This window comes from Phasianus colchicus, chromosome 9 (assembly GCF_987193195.1).
Source record: "Phasianus colchicus chromosome 9, bPhaCol1.hap1.1, whole genome shotgun sequence".
Classification (NCBI taxonomy): domain Eukaryota; kingdom Metazoa; phylum Chordata; class Aves; order Galliformes; family Phasianidae; genus Phasianus; species Phasianus colchicus.
In genome coordinates this window covers 15,594,305-15,609,249 of record NC_143444.1, presented here as the reverse complement: position 1 = coordinate 15,609,249, position 14,945 = coordinate 15,594,305, and the positions used below count along the sequence as shown (strand labels likewise).

Here is a 14,945-nt window from a genome sequence, read left to right as displayed (position 1 = left end):
TGACTTTTTGAGAAATGTTTGGCATTTTGCCTGCATTAAAGCTATACTATGGAATACAGGTTAAATTATATTCAGCAGAAGTTTGACTGTGCTGACTTCTCTGCACCTTGCTGCATGAACAATCTCTTGGTAAGATAAACATCAAGCATCCTGGAATCATGTTAAGAGAGGTTAATGCATTGTAATTGGTTTGAAGCTAGACAGTAAGAGGGATAAATAATTATGTACTGACCAACCCGTATTGTGTATTATTTTAAGTAAATTGTTTCCTTTTTGCAGGCCCTAGATGGTCAGAATATTTATAATGCTTGCTGTACTCTACGGATTGATTTTTCCAAATTGGTGAATTTAAATGTCAAGTACAACAATGATAAAAGCAGGGACTACACTCGTCCTGATCTTCCATCTGGTGATGGACAACCAGCGCTGGACCCAGCTATTGCTGCAGCGTTTGCGAAGGAGACTTCTCTTCTAGGTATGACTCTGACTCTATTGTTATGTGTTGCAGAGTTACTTGAAGATATTAATTAGTCTTAAATTGCAATGGTGTCCTGAGGCCTATTCAGTTTATGTTGCAGTGTGAATTGTAGTAATACAGTTGCATTACCTTTAGAAGCCCTGGAGAAGTGAATAAGAGAATGCATGACAAATGAGAAATGCACAAATGATAAATAAGCTCTTACTCTGAATGCATGTCTTCAACTGCAGTGTTGTCCCTAACAACAGAAAAATAAAAAGGATGTGCATGTCTTCAACTGCAGTGTTGTCCCTAACAACAGAAAAATAAAAAGGATGTGACACAAGTAACTTAAACTGCAATTCTTGGAAGTGTCCTGAGCATCAGTGAAGTCAGTCATATTTATCTTGGTTATTAATGGAGATTTTATATTGGAAGAGAGGGAGGTAGCTTTTCTCATTCTGCTAATGACCAGTTGGGTGAGTTTTGTATATCTTAACTTTGCTTCATCTGGCAAATACAAATACTGTGATCTTTGTGTTAGTTTCCTCTTTCATTTTTATTGCCTCCTGCTTGCCTTATTATCACAGACTTCAAGCTCTACTGCTGAAAAACTTCATGAAAGGGTTCTGTTAGTATTATTGTTGCCTTAGCCAATCAAATAGTTGTTGTAATGGGAATTATACTTGTTTGAAAATGGAAGTGTGAGGCTCTCTATGCAAAAAAAAACACAAAACAAAACAAAAAACCCCTACAAAATACATGACATCAGTATGAAAAAAGAAAACAAAAAAAACTTGAAAGACCAAATGGGTTTATGGCTCTGTTTTTATTCAGATACCCAAAAGGAGAAAGGTGAGAACAGCTGTAAGTTCAGAGAATTGTAAGATGAAGGTTGGGAAACTATGATGTGTGAAGTATGGCAGAATGATAGCAGTGACCTTCCTTCTGCTTCTTCTTTATCTTCATATTTTATATTTTTATTTGCTTTTAGAATTGTCTTCTCTAATGTCAGCAGTGATAAAGATAGCTTCAGAGTGTACTTAGGTAGATTATCTGCCATTCAGTATTCACATATGGTTCCCAAAGGGTGTGCTTCACCACAAAAGAGTGGAGCTCCATTTTGAGCTTGATGTGATGCTCTTCAAGTTCTAGTACATTTGCAGCAATGCTATGTTGCACCTGTGGTATTCTTGTTAAAACTCACTGTAGCTGTTTTTAGTGTATGTGTATGAGATCTCTAACAGAAAATGTGGTAAGGCTTCAGTTTTGACCTTCATTTCTGTTATGTTATACTGTTACATAGTAGATTGTTGTACAGCTTTGGTACTTTTTTTCTAAAGTGTATAAAGTAATTCATATGTCAGAAGCGAGGTTTAGGTTAAATATTTTATGAGCAGAGGTTTAGTGACAGGATGACACTCTTAGTCTTGGTGCTTCAGTCTGTATGATTGAATGGGGTGTGTGTGTGTGTGTGTGTATATATACACCTCGGTTACCTTCTGCATGAGATTAACCCTCTTCTTCAGAAACTGTAACTTCACAATGTGCTTTAGCAAAACCTAAAATGTGAAACTTCTTGAGCTACTGAGCATAGATTTTCAAAGAACCTCCTAGTGCCCCCCTAAATGCTTTCAGGCTAAGTATAAGAAGGCAGACAGCGAAGTAATGAGTGCCAGGAGGTAGTGATTACTTGACATAAGGTCACAAAGAAGTTTGTAGCCCAACTAGGGACTAAATCCAATTCAGTCATAGTTTTACATATCTACATTAAGATTATTATTTCTATTACCTATTGTTTTCACATAATTTTTAGTATAGCTTTAATTTGCCTATTAATAAAATATCAGTAATTTGTAGTTGAGTAGTAATTTGTACTTGAGAAGTCACACACACAAAAAAAGCTGGGAATAAGTTATGCATGGCATGCTGTATTAAGGATAAAGGCTCAATGGCTAGGAAGAAGGGTCTATAATGTTTGTATGTTTTCATTAATATCCAGAAGAAGCAGAGTCCTGTTGTCTGTGATTGTTGGAAGCTAAAATTAAGTTAACAATGACCAAGCTTTCCAATACAGAGCATTTCTTGATAAAGTAGCAAGTTTCTATATAGTTGCAGGTAAGTCATTAAATAATCAACAGTGAGTTGAGTGGTGATAAATATCCATAATCTAAGTTTTATTCATAAAGCAAGATTTTTACTTCTGTTGAGTGGCAAATTTTAGAGACCTACAAAATAAGCCCATAAAAAATGCAAATCTTGCGATATATCAGACCCTTTCAGAAAACCCTTTCAAAAAACCAAGTAGAAAATTGTTGCACATGTAGATTATCCAGGCTCACATGCATTGTTACTTGTTCATATACTGCATCCTCAGCTGTGATAAAGCTAAGTTGTCAGAAATCTTAGAGACTGTAAATTGGATATATTTTCAGTGAGTCTTAATATCTTTTGAATGAAGGGCAAAATTGCTAATGAACCAAATGGGCTGCTTTCAAATGACTGTCATGGTCATCATATCAGAATTGGGCTTTCTTTTTTTTTTTCCCCTGAAATGTGTTTCTTTTTATATGTGAAGTAGAGAGAAGTTATGGGAGATCTTTGAGGGGAAAAAAGCCTTTTGTGTAAATAGCAGCTATATTGTAATGAACCACTAAATAAAAATGAAATGCTAAATAAAATGCTAAACAAAAACTACTTATAATTGCAAGATATATAATAGTTGAACTTCAATTAAGCTGTTTATTACTACAGCTCGAAATATGCTGTTGTTACAACTCCTGCAGAATTATTTCTTGCTGTCTTTCCAAGGCGCTTTTATTATAACTTTTCACTAATTTCCCCTTCTTAAAATTCTTATTAAATAAATCTGTTTCAGAGGATAACAATTGAAGACATTTCTGTATGAATGCTGTTAAATTAATCTTTTTACTTCATCAGTAGGACCAAGAGAATTCTATAGAAAACTTAATGCTATGAAGAGTTTTGGCTTCTAAAGTATCAGTTGTGTCATTACATCCAATTATGGAAAAAGCCTTAATAACTTTGTTAGGCATCTTCAAATTCCTTTATTTCTCGATATGCTGGACTAGCTTAGTTTCTAAAGCTATGGAGAGGTGCTTTAGACCCATTAAAAGACTTGAAGCACACTAATATTTTGACACTTTCTCATACCTAAATGGTTGCTGCTAAGCTAGTATAAAGCAAGTTGTTAGCTGAAAATCTGTCATACTTTACCATCATTCTTCACGTTTGTGTCTCTATGACCTTCACACTAGCTGAGTCTAAACAAATTTGAAAGTCAGTATATGTGATATAAAACACTTAAACTACATTTCCAAAATATAACTTGTAGAGCAGAACTTTAGTTTTAAAAACTGTTACTTGAGAATTTGCATTTTATATTCGTAGATTTTCCTTTGTATCACAGTCTGCTTTTGGCAGTAAGCAGCTTTGTTTCATTTGGAAGGGTACTTTCTTTAACTGTCTCTTTTATAAGTAGGTTTTTCTTGAGAGTAAAACCATATTCTTCAGTTATACCCCAAGAACAAAACAAACATCTGTGTTAGGTATATAGGATTGTATTTACACTTTCCTGTATCACAGAGTTGGTTTTAGGAAACAGAAATCACTACGTGTTTGTATATCAGCAGTGGTCTAATTTGATATCCTCTCTCTGACAGTTGCTGTTACTTCTATGTTCTCGCATAGAAGACCTAGGACAGCCTTATAGTGGACGATCACGTGTTAGCATACCTGAGAGAAGTACTTTCCTAGACCCGAAGTAGCTTGTGCTTGGCTTATGTGCCAAAGCATATTATATATCACTTTATTTAATATAGCTGGCTGCTGTTTCCTTAGGCCATCAAGTACTGTTCAAAATGCTGATGAGGGCTTTTGTCTCAGTGGAAGAAGGACAAGGTTTTTCTTTCTGTTTTGTGACAGACAGTTCCACAAATACCACAAGTGATGCGATAAAAAGATTGTATTTATTGCCTCAATTCAAGTAAATTTTCCCTTTATCTTGTCCTGAGAGATTACTAGAATTTTCTAAACATTTCATTACATATTTTATGTATCCCCAATTTGGTCTGTGAACACTAACGCTACGCTATTGTTTTATCAAAAAGCATTCTGTATCTTTAATTTCCTTTTTTTTGGATTTTTGCTTTTATTTTTGTGCGGGCTTTGAAAAGAAATGACCAGAACATATTTTTTGAATCATAATTGATCAGTAATACTCCTTAAGCACTTTAGAAAAGTAGGGATTTATGTCCTGTTCTCTTCGAGAAGACACTTGTCCAGCCTGGGAAAATCTCATTTTTTTAAAATTGTTTGAGTTTTCATCAATTTGTTTAGCAAAAGGTAACTAAAGAGAAGAAATAAATATAGATGTACTTTCTAGATAATTAATAATCGTATAAAAACCTCTTTCCCTCCATGGTAACAACCTTCCTCTCCCTCCATGTTTTCCCTTGTGATACTAAATCTGGGGCATTTGTCATTAATACAGATGACTATATTTACTATTTTCTGCTTTATATTTGGTCATTGACTGAAACTGAAGAACTTTGCTTTTTCCTGTTATCTTCCTCTGAAATAAATCTGGGAAGAAAGTGTTGCATAGTGTAAAAGATATTTAGGCTGTCTACCTGGTTTGTTGGAAGACTGGTCAGAAACTTTGCTAGCTTGGCATCATCATACATCTGAAATTTTGCCAAAATGTGACATCAGAGAAGCCAATTTCAGAAGAGAAAATAAAATGCTTTAAGTTCTATTCCTGTTCTTTTTACATATTTTGGTACGTAAAAGTCCTTTTACTGGACTCTGTGAAATATGCAAATAAGAATTTGATTAAAATATGATAAGGATATTCTTGTATGAGCTGTCTTCTGTAACATACGTGCACTGCAATCTTTCACAGCTCCTGTAAGTAGCATACTTGCCAGGTACAGCAGTGACATCACCATGTGAAACATTCAGATTTCTGGAGGATCTGAGTTTCCTTGGAAGTGTGGTGAAGTGCTTTTTTAGGGAATCAGATTATATAAAACCATGGAATAACCAGTTTGGTGCAGCTTTATTCCTCCTCAGCTCATTTATGTTGTGAGAGATGGATAGGCCTTTTCTCTTGACCAGCTCTAGAGTATAATATATGAAGCATGAAGTTGAAGTGAGCAATACCTCTCAAAGGGTGATATAAATACAGTGGGGAGCAGTTCTGCTGCACAAGAATGCTTATTTGAAAAGAGGAGAGAGTAGTTTTCATACCTCATCTCTTTGAAGACTTGATTTGAATCATATTTAATGTTACTATCCCTCATGTTCACTTAATTCGTTTTACAACTCGCTGGACATCTACGGCAGCTAGAACGGTCTGCTTTGTAGAGTCATATTCAACACTTGTACTGATATAGGTGCTGTTTTCGTAAGCGACTTGTGTGTGTTTCGTAAAATATGCTTTATTTTAAAATTAGGGCTTCCTGTTGCAGCTGTTCCAGGAGCTCTCAGTCCTCTGGCTATTCCAAATGCTGCTGCTGCAGCTGCAGCTGCTGCTGCTGGCCGTGTGGGAATGCCTGGAGTCTCAGCCGGTGGCAATACAGTTCTCTTGGTTAGCAATTTAAATGAAGAGGTCAGTGAAATAATTTGACACTTTTTTTTTCCCCTCTTTACTCATACTTCATTGGTCATCATTTTTTTTTCTTTGCATTTGGCCTCTTATGTTTGGATTTTAAGCTCATAGTATTTTATATGTTATATTTATTATCTTACTACTCTCCCAAAGTTAATTTTGAAGTCGTCTTTGTTAAATACTTTTGTTTTCTGAGGTAGCTGATGACTTAAAATGTCCTTTGATAGTTGGCTACCTATGTTTTCTTAAAGTATGATAACTATTGCATGTTTGACATATGAATAGAAAGTTTTTTGTTTTATTTTGCAATTATGATCATTTAAACTAGAATTCCTGTTTTGTTTCTTCTAATTGTTTGCTGCTTCATTTCATGCTTGTATCTCACATTGTAAGGTCTTAATTTACGTGAACTACTCTAACACATTTTTCTTTAAAGGTTCTCCCAAAGATCTTGACGAAGCACTCTTCCAGTCTCTCTTAGTAATTTTTTTCATTGCAGTTTCTCATTTGTCTAAAAATAATAAGGAAAAATTGACAAAGCACTTTCACCTTAACTGTATCTTTCTTGCTAACTTTGAAATCTAAAGGAGTTTGTTTGGTTATGCATCTTTACCGTCCTTTATTTTTATTTTGATGGCTGTGAAAGCTGGTATGAAATGTGGGAAGTTTGTTTCAGTCTAGCTGTTCCATTTTTAACTGGCCTCTGTCACTAGAAATCATTAAGCTTATTTTATCATCTGGTACTATTTTGTCATCCACAGTCTTGCATGCTAAAATGTTTTAGGTCAGAGTGCCATTTTGAAAGATTTTTTTGCCTGCATTTCATAACCAGCCATGCTTACGCAGTTGAAGTTTAAATTTCAAAATTTCTATTGCATGCTTTTTTGTTTATTTTCGTGTTGAGATGAAATGCTGTAGTTTACTCTTGATATGAATGTACTTTACCCATATTTGTCTTGGGTGACTACATTTTACTCAGTTTTTCTTGTACAGTACATAAACCAACCATTTTCTGACCAAATTCCTGCATTTCCTATGTACTGACCTATATTTTATTTTTTTGTTCCCCACTTATTTTTTTTTCTTCTGCATTGCTGTTTTCCCCTCCCCATTTCATCCTTTTCCCTTTGTGTTCAACTTCCCTTTCCTTGTCTTTGCCCAAATTCCCATGCCCCTCCCCATTTTACCCTTTTCTCCTCGTCTTTGTCTATGTTCCCTGTCTTCATTCCCTATGTTCATGCTTCTGTGCTTGAACAAAATGTTCCTCGGACCAACTTGCCCCAATTAACCGCCTTGAAACCATGATCCATGACCACCTCACCATTCTGCGGGAACCACCCTTCGTTATGGATGATCTGTTCATCTCCGCTCTTCCTCGACTCTTCTCTCTTCTTGTCTTACGCTGCTTGCTCTTCTCTCCTTCTAAAGATGGTTACGCCCCAAAGTCTGTTTACCCTCTTCGGTATGTTATTGTTAGCACTATACTTTTATTATTGATTTGATTTTGTTCTGTTTTGTTTTGGTTTGGTTTTTTTTTGTTGGTTTTGTTTTGTTTCACCTTAATTCTTATTTGTAGCTAGCACTTTGGCTTAAAATTGAGTAGTAAATCTTTTGCTGTTTTTCTTTTGCTGTTTAAAACTCTCCATAGACACAGTTTTTCTTTTAATGCATGCTAATATATTTTGCATGGTCTTTAATTTAATATCACTCACATAGCTTTGAGGGTTTATCAGAAATTCTTTTCAAAACTCACTATTCAAAATCTTTATCTCCTTTATTCATTTGTGAGAGTGTTGAGTTCGAGAGAGTGATCTTGTTGCTGTCTGAATGTTCCATTGGTATGTGAAAATATGTGACTTAGTTGACTGGCTTTAAAATAACCTTTTCTTTTGGGTTACCTTTGACTTTGAAAAGGTGTTTATGGTGATGTGCAGCGTGTGAAGATTTTATACAATAAGAAAGACAGTGCTCTTATACAGATGGCTGATGGAAACCAGTCGCAGCTGGGTAAGATTAGATTTCTATTTATATTCCCAAAAAATTAAGCTATGTAAAATCAGGTGAACTAAGGATGTTTGCACCTGAAAGTTCTTGTATCCTAGTTACTGACAAGATCTGAAACCTTATTTCATCCACATGTATTTCAAAAGCCTGACAGTGTAGAATAATTCAAAAATTGAAACTGGCTTTCTAAATCCTCATGTACTCTGCAGACCTAGTTTTCGATGAGTCTTCTAGCACGCTGACTGATTTTCTTGTTTTTTTTTCTTGTTTGAAGGGCTGTGTATAATGTATCACATGCTACTGAAAAGTAATACTACATTGAGAAACCTGTTGTCTCTTTCAGCTATGAGCCATCTTAATGGACAAAAAATGTATGGGAAGATAATTCGTGTTACTCTTTCTAAACATCAAACAGTTCAACTACCTCGAGAGGGTCTTGATGATCAAGGGCTGACTAAAGATTTTGGTAATTCACCTCTGCATCGTTTCAAGAAACCTGGTTCAAAAAACTTTCAGAATATATTCCCTCCATCTGCAACGCTTCATTTATCCAATATTCCGTAAGTCTTGCCTGTCGGGAAGCCTGTAGTATTTTGTGTTAATCATAACACAGTGAATTAAATTATTTTCTGATTCTGCTTGTTTTTTGTCTGTAGACCATCAGTAGCAGAAGAGGATTTACGCACACTGTTCACTAACACTGGAGGCACTGTGAAAGCATTTAAATTTTTTCAGTAAGTAATTTCTCTGTACATACTTTTAACAAAAGACAGACTAATGGCATTTTTTTGCTGTGTGTCTTAAGGAAAAGTGCCTAGAGCATAGCAAACATTAGAAACAACTCCTGTAGTGTTCGAGTTCCTAATGCCATTATTTTGTTTCAGAAGAGATCACAAGATGGCACTTCTTCAGATGTCAACAGTAGAAGAAGCTATTCAGGCTTTGATTGATCTTCACAATTACAATCTTGGAGAAAATCACCACCTGAGAGTTTCTTTCTCTAAGTCAACTATTTAAAAAGGCAGATTGAAAATGAGGGTGTATTGCATTGTTTGGTGTTGTCACCTATTGACTGTTCCGGAGAGTGGGGACCAGAGTTTGTCTTCTATTTTTGGATTTTCTTTCTGTTTTCCATGCTGTTATCATTCCTTGGTTGTTTAAAAAATGAGAAAAAAAATTAAGAGCAGTGATACTAACTGCTGTTGTCCAACTGTTGTTTAGGTAAACCATCACTTTGTTTAAAAGATTTCAAGTTAATACCACAGTTTTTCAACTTAGTTGACATACGTGCCTTATAAAGGAAAGCTAGTACTGCTGGAATTGCATAACTAGTGAAAGCGAATTTGGTTGTGTGGGGCACATTGTTACATGATAATTTGAATATGTTTAGGCAGGGGTGTGTAAAAAGGTTAAGCTTTTGTTTCTCCTGCTTGGAATCGATTTCTTTATCTGCTGGCTTGTCACTGAATTTTCTTTTTATTTGGTAAGATGCATTGTACTGAAAGAGTAAAACATTGCTATTTGATTTTGCTACTTTTTGCTTTATGCTTTTTTTAAAGAAAAAAAAAGAAGGCCTTTAGTATTTTATGATTCTGGTCTAGATTCAGTTATGAATGTAGGCATTTGTTAAAATTACCAAGGTGCAGAATATTAATTTCTTAAAGGACAAGAAGTGACTTCTGTGACTTTGAGCCCTATGTGGAAAGCATTGTGGAATCTTAACCTTTTTGTACACACTCTTGTGGGATGTATCATATAAATGTCAGCACTAAGTAATGTCTTGTTTGTGGCTGAATATTTTTCGTAGATGTTTTTGAAGTTGACATGACTTATGTGCATTTAAATATATATTGCCATCTTTAGTTTGTAATTAAGATATGGAATATGGTTGTGGATTTCTGAGCATGTACAGACTGGTCAAGCTAGTTCAGGAAATGGTGCATGTATTTTTCAATGATAAAGAAAGTTCGCTGCAAACAAACACTTGCAGGAAATTTTGTGGCAGTTTTATAAAACTGACAACCAGGTGGGACCAAAGTTTATGTGCCTTTAGTCTTAATTTACCTTGCATTGTAATATTCAGTTTTAATAAATCTCTTCAAAATATTTTATATTTAGAAATTAATCTGACTTTACTATAAACATGGCTCAGAATCTACAGATCCAGTTAATTTGAAAGCAGTTCTCTGTCAGTCTGAACTGTTACCTTGATTCTGTTTAAATGACCAATACTTTTTGAAATTGATGTACTTAGTTTCAAGATTCATAGATTCTGTTATCTATGTAGAGAAAATGGTCATGTATATTTTCTATTAGTTGAGTTTTTACATCTTTAGAATTGTAAAATTCAGTATAGTTTGAAAGTGGCACAATTAAAAATTAATTTTCTAACAAAGTTGGGAGGTTTGATGGTTGTTTAATTTCATTTTGTGTGTACTCTGCTTACCTCTGTAGCATGCTCAATAAACACTTCTGTAGCTCTGTATTCACCTTTTCTGTCTTTCTCTGCTGCTTTCTCTCTCTTCCTCCTCCTCTTTGTTTTTCACTTCTACTGTGCTTCTTAATTCATGTTTATTCTCTGCCAGGGTGGGAAAAGCATAATAATTAATAATGCTATGGCTTTTAGCCATAAATCTGATGCTGTGAAAAATACCAGATCTTTCAGAAAGATAGTGACCCTTTTGCAGGCATATGCAAACAAATTAAATGTTTCCCACCCTGTTATAACCTGTTGCTTTAAAGACATAACTTTTATTGTAGTTTGTTAGCTTTTTCTTTCTATCTTTTCAGTTTTTAAGCAGATGTATGCACTAATAGGTCTCAGGTTTGCCATGCTCTTGCTGCAATTTCATTTTTCATTTTTTGTCTGCTAAAAAATTTCTACTAATCATACAGTATACTCATAGGATGAATTAACAAGGTTGATAGCTTAGTGGACCATGTGTTTCTAGATGAGCGTATTTCAACCTTTTAGATACATGGGTTCAAGTGAATGTAAAAGCAGTTCAGGCACTTTAATAGTGTTTCAACGTGCTATTTTGGATTGTCATTCTTTTTTGTATTCCATTGGTTGTTTTTCTCAATTAAAAATAGGATTAAAATTTCTGCACAGCCCCCTGTTAAGAGTGAGTGTGCAATCTGGAAGCATTACGGTGGCAAAAAGCTTTTATATTTTTCAGTTCAAAGCACTTTTTTCTGTCACTTCTCCAATACAACTGCTGTAGATTTATTGATGTCCGATTACTTTGACCCGTTGCCTGGCTTTTGGGTTGGCTTTGAAATCATTAAATAGCTCTCAGCTATTTAGAAGTCACGGTATAACTAAGGGGGGTTTTCATTAGTCTTCACTGTGTGAAACAAAATGTATTAAGCTCTACCTGCTTTATCAGGAATACACCCAGGTTCTGAATTAATTTCAGATATCACAATGATCACCTAATCTGAAATACTGGTAAAATCAGGCTTGTCTATAAATTAAACTTCTGAATCAAAATATCAAGCCTGAAACACCTAAAGGTGTGGGTGCGACTGTCTCACTGCTGTTTTGAGCAGTAGTTGTGGAACTCATGGAGCTGCAGTCTTCAGGCTTTTCATTTGTACAGTATGATGCTACATATGTGCTAAAATGTTTCATATTTCAGAGCATGGTCACATGTTTCAGATGGTATTTCTATTTGAAACTTAGTATTCTGTGGGTACTCTGAAACTTCTGTCTGCAGTACTTGAGTGTTTACAAATACAGGTGGTGCTTTGTTTTGTTTCCTACTTTTCATAGGTTTTTCTTAAAATAAGTTTCTGTACTTTTTTTCTCAGATTAAAAAGTTCTGTGACAAAGGTCTCGAGAGAGAACAGATGTTGATGTTGATTTGATACAAATTCAGTAGTGTTTATTTTTTTCATTTATATTTTTATTTGTATCAAAATTGATTATGTGAAAAATTGAAAGCAATTATTGTCATGAAAAGTATGGAAGAGGTTTTTTATGAATTCAGTGAATAAAACCACTGTTTCTTTGTTGATACTTAATCCTTAAAGGATATTGTTAAATATCTTCAGAAATGCAGGCTTTCTATCCAAACTTACCAAAGCATGTTGGTTCTTCATTTTGTATGTTAATTTGTATATTTTTGTTGTAAAATATATCTACAGTACGTATTTTTAAACACTTCAGAATGTGAAAATGCAATGCATCGTTATTAAAATTCTGAATAAGGATTGTGAATAACTTAATCCATTCCATGGAATGAGTCTTTAGATTATTCCTGGTGTTTTGCCATAGGCATATTGATAATCCAAACTCACTTTCAGGTTTTTAAAAATGTTTTTTGACATTGATAGAAAGTGGTTACTGATTTTCATTTTCTTCACAAATTGTTTGGTTTTTTGATAATGGAACAATGAAATTGATTAGATCATGTCCAAAAGCGTTAGTCAGGAAATATCCACTGGCAAATACAGCATGCAGATGAAGTAAAACAAAACGTGGTAGCATTCTGACTAACAATTGTGGTAATTCTAATACTTCTGAGTTAAGTGAATGTAATTTGAAATACTTGTATTTATTGTGATTCAGTGTTTTATTAGCAGGCACCTTTGCCTTGCAGGAATAACAGCTCAAATGACTGTTTGTAGATTGTTGTTTTTAATGTTTTACAATAATTTTGTTTCCTAAGCCATCTTAGGAAAGAATTCTCTTTGATTCATTGTAAGTTTCCTTATTCATTATAATGTGTCACAGCATGAAAGCAACAATACTGATGTTTATCTTCAGAATTTAAGGCACTTTGATTTCACAATGTAGTTTACTCCAGATGATTTGTTTAATTCTTTGCTTAGAAAAGAGTTCTGATAGAACACCAGAAAAATGCACGGAGGATGTTTCTGTACAAACAGGTATGTAAATCAACTAGTCCATCTCCAGAAATTGTTTTTTCTGGTACTAAATGCTCTATGTTGAGTTTCTTTTTTTTTTTTAATTGAGTTTGCTTTGGGTGAGGCTGAAGTCTGTAGTTACCCTACTCCATTCCACATAATGGGGCAACCTGAAATTGAGTCTGCATTTCCTAAAGTGAACAAATTTTAAATAATTTGGCAAAGTGTCCCAGTTCCTGTAATCCTTGCTTGTGCAGAAAAGACAATATAGTTTATGAATGTGGCTGAGATTGCATTTGAAGATATTTCCTTAAAGGAAATATCCCAGACCATTTCCCAGGTCTTGGTCATGTAATACCTCCAATACTTCTTACCTGACTTTGTCATAAGAGACATCTGCATCATGCTGGTGCACTTCTCATCCGTGCAGGTTGGTTCCTGCCTGACTGAGGAGTTGTATACAACATCAATGAAACTTCTGAAATTTCCTTTAATGTAAGATTTGATGCGGAATTACCTAATCTGAGTCTTGTGAGCTGCACACATCTTTGCAGTGCATCTCCACGTGAATACACATATGCATATGCACAGAAACACACAGAACAACGTGATTTTATCCCGATGGCTTACAAAAGCAAACTGGTGAATTCCTGTCCTGCTTCACTTCTCAAAGTGCCCTTCTTATTTCATGTTTTACATTCCTTGTAGCTTTCTCAGTAGGCTGCGATTTCTTCCAAATTTAGTTTGACGATGGAGCAGTGTGTTGTTTTGTCTCTCCTTTCAGAGTTTGCCACGTGTCGTGTTTAAAATAGGTATTCTTTCTTGATCAGTTCTGCACAGATAGTAAAGGAAAAGCAAATGACTTTTCTGTGTCTTGGAAAACATGAATTAAATGTGGATTGGCATAGACATCACTCTGAGAATTTAGCTTAAAATAACGCTCCTATTATTGCAGAGTTCTGCATGTTTTATGAATTCTGTCCCACTTCCTTAAGGAAATGACACCTAATCACACTGTCTCCAGGTGTGTGTTGTGTTCCCTAAACTCACTGCTCTGCTTGCTCTTGTGCCCCTACTGGGCAGCTTTCTGTCAGCAAGATGATAGTCTCAACTATGTTGCCGTTTCTACATTTCAACCTTTAGCTGGCTTGTCAGATGAAAGTCCTTACTTTCACTGCTGTGGGAAAGGGAATAAAAAAACAGCTTCTTTTTCCTGTGTTGGCATGTGTCTGTAACTGGTGGCAGCCTGTGACGTAGAAAACATGGCAGGACCTGGGGCTTTTGGGTGAAATACCAGGGGAAATTGGAGGAAGGTGTATTGCAGGTAGAGTTGCTGTTCAGAAGAGAGTGAGGGAGTTTCTGTATGCATATGTTCTCTTTGTGCATAAATAGCTCAAAATCATTGGTAAGGAGAGAATACTTCACAATTGTTTGTTATTTTACTAACAAGTCATGTCCAAACTACGTAAATAGCAGGTAGTTGCTGTAATTTATCCCTTCTTGCCAGCTACAGAGTTGCTGGAGGTTGCAACTATTGCAGATATTTGTTGATCTCCCTAGGCTGAGTGGTCATGGCACCTAGAAGCTGGCAGAACTGAAAGCTCAAAACCACTGGTCATAAGATGGATTCCACGTCTGCATGGTTTAAGATGATTGGCACTGAGCTTTCCAGAGGGCTGGATACCAGCACCTCATAAGATCTAGTAAGAGAGTTCTTAAAGCAGTCGTCAGAAGTGACGTGTTAGGAAACCATTTTTTTGGTAGAAAAACTGTCTGCTTAAAAGGTTCCGAATACCTGTACCCTATGGAACAGTGCAGTGTTTCAGTATCTTTTGTTCTGACCCAAGCCTGTTTGATTTCTTAGTGCTGTGGGTTTACCTCTTGTAGTATCGACATCCTTTGAATGTTTTAAATGCAGCTGACATCGTGCTGGACTAGTCTGCTTTTCTCTGAAGCAGGAGGGGTTTCTTGGCAGCTGCA

At 35.3% G+C, this 14,945-nt stretch overlaps 1 protein-coding gene across 6 annotated transcripts in view; it reads left to right on the top strand.

Annotated features, from left to right (window-relative positions):
• The window catches only part of PTBP2 (polypyrimidine tract binding protein 2), a 50,831-nt gene extending 36,161 nt beyond the window's left edge, over window positions 1–14,670 (top strand). Inside the window, exons 7-13 of one of the 6 annotated variants that reach the window (XM_031614843.2) lie at window positions 280–475; window positions 5,935–6,089; window positions 7,518–7,551; window positions 8,004–8,096; window positions 8,437–8,653; window positions 8,750–8,827; window positions 8,978–14,670. In XM_031614843.2, coding sequence (XP_031470703.2) covers window positions 280–475; window positions 5,935–6,089; window positions 7,518–7,551; window positions 8,004–8,096; window positions 8,437–8,653; window positions 8,750–8,827; window positions 8,978–9,110 — 906 coding nt within the window. In that variant the 3' untranslated portion in view covers window positions 9,111–14,670. The remainder of the gene's footprint in view (window positions 1–279; window positions 476–5,934; window positions 6,090–7,517; window positions 7,552–8,003; window positions 8,097–8,436; window positions 8,654–8,749; window positions 8,828–8,977) is intronic. The other 5 variants (XM_031614844.2, XM_031614839.2, XM_031614838.2 and 2 more) reach the window with 5 other exon arrangements.
• Window positions 14,671–14,945: the final 275 nt, after the last annotated feature.